At 43.8% G+C, this 8,395-nt stretch overlaps 1 protein-coding gene across 2 annotated transcripts in view; it reads left to right on the top strand.

The window, feature by feature from the left end:
• Window positions 1-8,395, top strand: part of NCAPD3 (non-SMC condensin II complex subunit D3) — a 69,568-nt gene that overhangs the window by 887 nt on the left and 60,286 nt on the right. The window contains exons 2-4 of one of the 2 annotated variants that reach the window (XM_025355960.1): window positions 563-701; window positions 3,838-3,992; window positions 8,010-8,172. In XM_025355960.1, the coding sequence (XP_025211745.1) occupies window positions 638-701; window positions 3,838-3,992; window positions 8,010-8,172 (382 nt within the window). In that variant the 5' untranslated portion in view covers window positions 563-637. Of the gene's footprint in view, window positions 1-27; window positions 702-3,837; window positions 3,993-8,009; window positions 8,173-8,395 lie in introns of those variants that run through there. The other variant, XM_025355959.1, reaches the window with a different exon arrangement.

Below are 8,395 nucleotides of genomic sequence, written 5' to 3'. Positions count from 1 at the left end.
AGCTCGCTGCGCATGCGCAGGGAGAGCGCGGCCGGCGCTCCCGCCGTCGGCATGGCAGCTGCTACTTCGCTGGGACAGGCTCTGGGCCCACGCATGCCCGCAGTCCACAGAACTGCAGTCGTCTTCTCGGAGTGCTTTCGGCTACTTTCCCTTATTGCTTTAGCTCGATACACGTTGGGCTGCCTTTCACATTCGGATATTACGCGGTTCCAGTGCTGTCTGACGGGAAAGGCAGCCCTTTGACACGCACGCGAAATGTCGCCTGACGAGGGCAAAGGTGACAGCTACCACCGGAAGTGCCCTGTCTCGGATACCCTTTAGATTCCCCCACTGAAGAAAAACGAAGCGGGAAAAACGCTGTTAGGGTTTAACTCAGGCCGTGGCTCCTTGAACGAATTAGCGGAAAAGTCACCCGCAGGAGCCTTGTTTGGCTTCCACTTTTCGGCCCGCCCAGTTCTCTGAGCGTGCGGCGGACGACGCAGGTGATTGGTTGAGCGAATGGAAACGGCTCGGTGCGGTGATTGGCCGGTGGGAAATTCTGTACGTTGTGATTGGTCCGCAGGAACGACTCGGCGCGCGCGCGGGAGCGAGCTTTGAAAGTTGAGCACGGCGGCGGCGAGCCGGTGGCCTGGGGATCATGGTGGCGCTGCGGGGCCTTGGTAGCGGCCTGCAGCCGTGGTGTCCGCTGGATCTTAGACTCGGTGAGCAGACGCAGCCGCGAGGCCCTGGCAGGGCGGGGGTCCTTTGCGTCCCCGACGACGCCTAAGCCCGGGCCGTGGTGCGGGTGGGGGCGGGGTGGGGGCGCCCGGCTGTCGGCGGTGCCTGGGGTGCCCAGGGCCGTGCCACGCCAGGATTGCGGCCAGCCAGGTTTCCCGTGGGGGTTCAAGCCGGCCAGGCCACCCTTAGAATAAGCGAATGTTGGCCAGTCTCTTCTAGCGCTTGTGCATCTGTTTTCTCGGCCTTCCCCTTCTTCCTGTGCACCTCTTCGTGCACCTATCTATTCTTACCTATTCAGATGGTTTTAAATTGCAAATCTTTTTCTTCGGCCAGACTTATTTCTTGAACTTCATGTTCATAGGTTCAACTGGATGTCTCACGTGCAGACATCATCACACGTCACATGAGTGAAAATGGGATTCCCAAAGCCTGCTAATGGCACTATCCAAGCCACCAACCCAGGAGTCATGGCATTTCTGCTTCCCCTTTCATGCCTGCCACCACTGTCCTGCCTCCGAGGTGTCTCAGGGCCGACCCGCTCCATTCCTGGTGCTACTGCCTTCATCATAGTCAGCCTCAAGCAATTGCAGGAGTATTTTAGCTGCTTTCTGATGTTAACTGTGCCAGCCCATCCCCCACACTTTTGCAGACCGACTTTTGAAAACACAGCTTTGAATGTGTCAAGCCTGTACACCTTTAATGTTTCCCCTTTGTTTCCTAAATAAATGACCAGATCCTTGGCATACTTTATAAGTCTTTGCCATTCTCTCCAGTTTGATTTTTCAAGAGTATAACCTTTGGAGTCAGACACACTGGGATTGCTCCCTTGGCTGTACCCCATAGCATCCATGTATTACCGTGCAAGTTACTTCTCCTTGCTAAACCCCTGTTTTCTGATTTGTCAAATGAGGAGTGCAATATCTACCCCACAGAGGTTTTTGTAAAGACAAATTTTGTACCTGCTACATAATAACTGCTGAATAGATACTAATACCCACGAGCAAACTGTGTTATAACAATTTTGTTCATTTCAAAACACTTTAATTTCTTTCCCTTTGTGCTTTGTTACACTGTGCCTGCTGGGGTGCACTTTTCTGCATTTATTTGCCTGGCAAAACTCTTTCAGGTCCAATTGAAGAATCATCTTATTCCTCTGCCTCTTCCTCCTCCTCCAGTAATATTCCCTATTAAGCTCTGTAGCGTTTTACATTTTACATATCTATTATTTTAACACTCATCCATTGCAAAAATAATAAACATCATGTATTGACTGCTTTTTATGTGGTTAGCACATTGTTAGGGCCTTTATACACATTATCTTTCACAAAAATCTTGTATTTCCAATGATGAAGGAGAGACTAATTACGTGTAAGTGATCAAGTCAGGATATTTGCCTTGTTCTGACTCAAAATTCAGTGCTCTCTTTTCTATCATAGGGTGCTTTTTTTGGTATCCTAAGTGTGAAATGTTGAGATCTTTGTGGACAAGAACCCTCTAGTATTCATCTTTGTATCCCTAGAAGTGTAAGTGGCTTCCCTAGTATTTTCTCAAAGTGTTTGTTGAGTAAATGAGTGATGTATTTCTTCCTTTTCTTCCATCCTAAGTGAAGTAGAGCAGAAGTTACCTGCATTCGACAACTGAGAAAATAGGTAGTGAGGGATTTGAATAGTGTAAAGATATTGAGGGAAAAAAATCTAACTCAGTGTCTCCTGTACTCTCACTCAGCAATCAACACTGAAGACTTCTGTGACCAAGTGGTAGATAACAGGGCCAGTTACTGCCATCCAAATTAGATTTGATGGTATTTACAGTAGGGAACGATTATAAGCAAAACCAAAAGGAGTGAGATAACTTTTGCTGTGGTCTGTAATGACCTTTAAAACATTATTGGAAATTTAGAAAGATACAATTGTGTTTTTCAGATCTTCTTTCAGGCAGCATATTGCATGTCTTTGGAAGGAATGCTGTGCACAGCCACTTAGGGTACAGAGACTCCCTCCTCCAGGGTCAAGTTCAAGTGACAAAAGGTGATGAGCAGATTGTATTCTAAGGATGGATCTAGTTGAGTGTAAGGCCTTTTATTTTCATTTGCTGAGTGCGTTGTAATGCTCCCATCTCTGTTTTTTCTTTCTTTATACCTTGCCCAACTTCTCTAAATCAGCAGTGAGCAAATACTTTTAATGCTAATTTGAAGGAACACCTGATTAATAATTTGAGATGTCCACATTTCCATCTAGTCCTAATTTTAGTTTGGGAAAATAACAATGAAAACACCGAAGAAATATACTTTATTAGAAAAGAATGGGAAGGAGGGGTGGATGGATAGGGGAGGGATACCATTAGGAGAAATAACTAATGTAGATGATGGGTTGGTGGGTACAGCAAACCACCATGGTACGTGTATACCTATGTAACAAACCTGCATGTTGTGCACCTGTACCCAAGAACTTAAAGTATAAGTTAAAAAAAAAAAATGTTTATCCAAAAAAAAAAAAAGAAAAGAATGGGAAGATTTAGAGTTAAGAGAGATTGATAAGGAATCCAGCCAGCATGCCGTCTTAATATCCCTCCTCTCAATGTACATTCTTTCAATCAGTGTATTTTAAAGTCACCAAGGATTTCTGTGAGTCTGAATCTGGCTTGCCTCATCTATTTTAAACTTCCTGGGGAAATTATGTCTGTTTTTTAAATGCTACATTATTGTCCAAGGGCCCAATAAAGTGCTATATATTTTATCTCCACTTATTAACTTGGTTATGATATTTTCACAAAGGAACATCTTGGGCAATCTGATTAACCTCTGTTTCTTCTCTAGATTGAACAAATGGGAAAGCCTGATCACTAAATGTTTTGAAGTGTCCTTTCCCAAAACTCTTAAAAGTGTTTCCTCCTTTATATTCTTAGAAGATGATTAGCTTAAAAGCCAGTGTCAGTTGTGATTTAAGATTCTCTTAGCCTTTTCTGGTTTTCTTTTATTATGCTACACCTATATTATTAAAACAAGTTAAATGTGAACTGTGACTAATAAACTTTTTTCCTCTTGAACATACCTGGAATCTAAAGTGATTAGTTTTTCACTTGTTACGGAGTACTTACAAATTTCATTGCATTTTCCCCTAGAATGGGTTGACACAGTGTGGGAACTGGATTTCACAGAGACTGAGCCTTTGGATCCCAGCATAGAAGCAGAGATCATAGAGACTGGATTGGATGCATTCACAAAACTCTATGAAAGCCTTTTACCCTTTGCTACTGGAGAACATGGATCTATGGAGGTAAAAAATAAAAACAAACTAGCCAAATTTTGGTGTTAGCAGTAGAAGATGAAAGTCATTATAATCTAAAACTTAGCTTTCTTGGTGTACAATTCACAGGGAGTACAATATGAGTAACATAAAGAATGTGGTTTATTTATTGGACTATCCTAAGAACTTTCCTCCAGAAGGTTCAAGGTACTCGTCTGATTTTTTTTTTAAGACACAACCGTTTTTTACAATAGCAAATTAAAGGAAAAGTATAAGGCCAGGTGTGGTAACTCACGTCTAATCGCAGCACTTTGAGGGGCTGAGGCTGGCCAATTGCTTGAGCTCAGGTTGAGAGTAGCCTGGGCAACATGGCAAAACCCCATCTCAGAAGAAAAAAAAAGGAAAAATATAAAGGCAAAAACAAGAAAACTAGACCAGGAAAATGCAAATAACAATTCAGACATGCCCTTAACCTTAACTTTAAGAAAATCTGCGGCCAGGCACAGTGGCTCACACCTGTAATCTCAACACTTTGGGAGGCCGAGGCAGGTGGATCACGAGGTCAGGAATTCAAGACCAGCCTAACCAAGATGGTGAAACCCCGTCTCTACTAAAAATACAAAAATGGCCGGGCGCGGTGGCTCAAGCCTGTAATCCCAGCACTTTGGGAGGCCGAGACGGGCGGATCACGAGGTCAGGAGATCGAGACCATCCTGGCGAACACGGTGAAACCCCGTCTCTACTAAAAAATACAAAAAACTAGCCGGGTGAGGCGGCGGGCGCCTGTAGTCCCAGCTACTCGGGAGGCTGAGGCAGGAGAATGGCGTAAACCCGGGGGGCGGAGCTTGCAGTGAGCTGAGATCCGGCCACTGCACTCCAGCCCGGGCGACAGAGCCAGACTCCGTCTCAAAAAAAAAAAAAAAATACAAAAATACAAAAATTAGCCGGTAGTGGTGGCGTGCGTCTGTAATCCCAGCTACTTGGGAGGCTGAGGCAGAGGTTGCAGTGAGCCAAGATCACACCACTGCACTCCAGCCTGGACGCCAGAGCGAGACTCTGTCTCAAAAAAAAAGAAAATCTGGTATTACTAAACTGGGGAATGACTAGTTGAATTAACAGGTTTGTCCAAAAAGTTCCTGTAAATACTGAGTTATATCCAGTACATAGAAATATAAATTATTATTTAAGTTGTTAGTTTTCAAAAAAACCAAAGGGTTGGGAAACAGAACAAAAGCTAATTGGATATTAACATCTCTGAAACATTTAAATGAACAAAAAGAATTTCACTTCCAAGTTTCACATCACAAAGTTAAATCATCTAATTAAACATTCCTTCAGCATAACGCTAAGCACTGCCTTAAGTACCTGAGTTGACAGTAGGGATTAAGAAAGAATCTCCCTAGGTTGAAGTCCCCCCCCAGGGACCTCAGGGAGGAAGAGTGGACATTTGAACACTAACCAAATTAGGTCCAGCAGCCACATGCAGCTGCAGGGGGTGGAGAGTGCAGTGCCACTGGGCATTTGGGCGCCTGGAAATATTCTACGAACCACACTGTGAAAAATGCTCCAAGAGAGGTGCAGATTTGTTGCATAGGGTGTGAAAAAGGGAGCATGGTAGAGTTGGGAAGGTTCCAGAAAGAAAGTGGCCAGCAGTGAATCTTCACAGATGACTAGCAGAAGCTTGGGTTGTAAGGCAGTCCTAGTGAAGGAGCCACCCAATGGGAACATGCAGGAATTGTCAAGAGGCATACAAAAAAAAGTGTGTGGTGGGATGGGACAGTAAGGTAGAGTAAGGGTAGGTCATGGGTAGCTTTACGTGAGGTTCGGCAGTGGAGTTTGAACATATTTGGTAGAGTGTGTATGAGGTTTTGTTCTAAGCTTCCTGCATGGATTAACTCATTTAATCCTCACAAGCAGCCCTGTGTGAAAGAGGTTACAGTGAGCAATAGATAGGTAACATGAATAGATCTGTTTTAAGCAGATGTTCTTGACAGTAGGTGGACTGAAGTGGGAAAAAATTGTGTGCAGGGAGAGCCCTTGGGAGACTGTATTGGTGATGCAGGTATTAGTAGTAGTAATGGCATGGTCCAGAGTTACGATTTTGGGAACTGGAAAGGAAGACTAAAAACTAGGGACATTTTGGAGGTAGAATTAATAGGGCCTTGTGAACTAGGAAGCCTTTGTGAGATATCTTAAAGACATGGTGTGAAGTGCTAAACTGACTGGGCATAGGGAGTTACAAAAAGAAAGATGTCAGTGATCCCCAGGGTTTCAAAACTAGGAAGATGATGACTCTGTTAACCAAGGTGGGGAATGAGGGAAAAAGAGCAAGGTCAGATGGAGAAACAGTTCTGTTTAGACTTCTGAACTTGAGATTCTGTGAGGAGATCCTTGGGAAGTTAAACAGGAAGTAGAAATGTGAGACCAGGAGAGAAAGGTGAATTCTTTTTTTTTTTTTTTTTTTTGAGACTGAGTCTCGCTCTGTCGCCCAGGCTGGAGTGCTGTGGCCGGATCTCAGCTCACTGCAAGCTCTGCCTCCTGGGTTCCCACCATTCTCCTGCCTCAGCCTCCCGAGTAGCTGGGACTACAGGCGCCCGCCACCTCGCCCGGCTAGTTTTTTGTATTTTTTAGTAGAGACGGGGTTTCACCGTGTTAGCCAGGATGGTCTCGATCTCCTGACCTCGTGATCCGCCCGTCTCGGCCTCCCAAAGTGCTGGGATTACAGGCTTGAGCCACCGCGCCCGGCCTAAAGGTGAATTCTTTAATGGAGGTATGGGTTGAAGCACAGTGATGCATGAGATCACCGAGGGGGAGCAGAAGCCAGGACAGAAATGGAGAGCTGATTGGAAGGGGTCTGCGGAGGAGCAGTCAAGTGTAAGGAGTGCAGGGCCACTGACGCCCAGACTAGAGACAGCAGCCGTGGGATCACATGGGGCCAAGGTGACCCCATACACAGAGCTCTGGCGAGCAGAGGGTTTAGGGTCGTGAATCAGCCTGGTGGAATGAGGACGTGGAGGCAGGAGATGATTTCTTTTTTCCTTTTTTTTTTTTTTTGAAACCAGAGTCTTGCTGTGTTACCCAGGCTGGAATGTAGTGGCACAGTTACAGCTTACTGCAGCCTCAACTTACTGGGCTCAAACAAGCCTCCCACCTCACCCTCCTGAGTAGCTGGGACTACAGGTGTGTGCCACCATGCCCAGCTAATTTTTTATTTTTTGTGGAGACAAGATCTTTCTTTGTTGCCCTGTCTGGTCTCAAACTCCTGGGCTCAAGCAATCCTCCTGCCCTGGCCTCTCAAAGTGCTGGGATTACAGGCATGAGCCATTGTGCCCTGTGGAGATGATTTCTCCCACAGGTTTTTTAGTTAAGGAAAAGAGAGTGCTCTGCTCACTTGAATTCTGTGGGCCTTTTTTTGTTATGGTACTCAAGGATAAACCATATTTAGTTCCTATGTTTAGGTTATTAAAATAACCCATTTCTTCTTCATGTGTTTAGTAGGAGAAGACATGGAATGATGATAGAATTAGTAAAATTGTAGTTTCTTTCCTAGGGTGTATCTCCTTTACCTGGGCTATTTCCGAGATCTCTTTCATTTCCTGCTCCCATTGCCTGCAATCTGCAGAACATTTAAATTTAAATAAAAGGCTCTGATTTCCTCAGTGATTATTGGTAAACGGATTTGAGTTCCTTTTAATATAGAGGGATTAACTTTTCTGAATAATCACTAATATATGGTGTCCCAAAAGTGTTAGTGTAGTTTTAAACTGTAATTTCTGAAGTTTATATGCTACAAACTTAACCAAAAATTCTTTTGAAAGTTTAATTATTTAAATATGTTGTATACATATTTATCTTTGTAATTTTGGATAATATATTTTTAATTTTGATATTTTGTTTCAGTCCCTTTGAAGATGGTAAACATTTAGCAATAGGAACCAGGCTAGTCTATTCCTCTTTTTGTAAGGCACCAAGAACTTACAAAAATCAAATAATTGATGTTTCCATTTCTCTGATGACTGGCTTTTGTGATTTGCCCTCTCCCCACAGAGTGTCTGGACCTTCTTCATTGAGAACAATGTTTCCCATAGTACACTGGTGGCATTGTTCTATCATTTTGTTCAAATAGTTCATAAGACAAATGTCAGTGTACAGTATCGAGAATATGGCCTTCACGCTGCTGGGCTTTACTTTTTGCTGCTAGAAGTTCCAGGTATGTAGACCTGATATGATAGGATAAATCTTCTGTCACTTTTTTCTTTCTACATGTTTCAATTCTTATACTTTGTTTCTTGTTTCTTCACTTATAAACGGGGCAGTGCTAACTCATGGCAGAGAGTTGTTCTGAGGAGCAAGTCTGTAAAGTACATGGCATGTTGTAGGTCTTTGAAAACCTTCCCTTTTTTTTTTACATCCAAAATTATGCTATCTATAAA

The sequence above is a fragment of the Theropithecus gelada genome, chromosome 14, assembly GCF_003255815.1.
Source record: "Theropithecus gelada isolate Dixy chromosome 14, Tgel_1.0, whole genome shotgun sequence".
NCBI lineage: Eukaryota > Metazoa > Chordata > Mammalia > Primates > Cercopithecidae > Theropithecus > Theropithecus gelada.
This window is presented reverse-complemented; position numbering and strand designations above follow the sequence as displayed.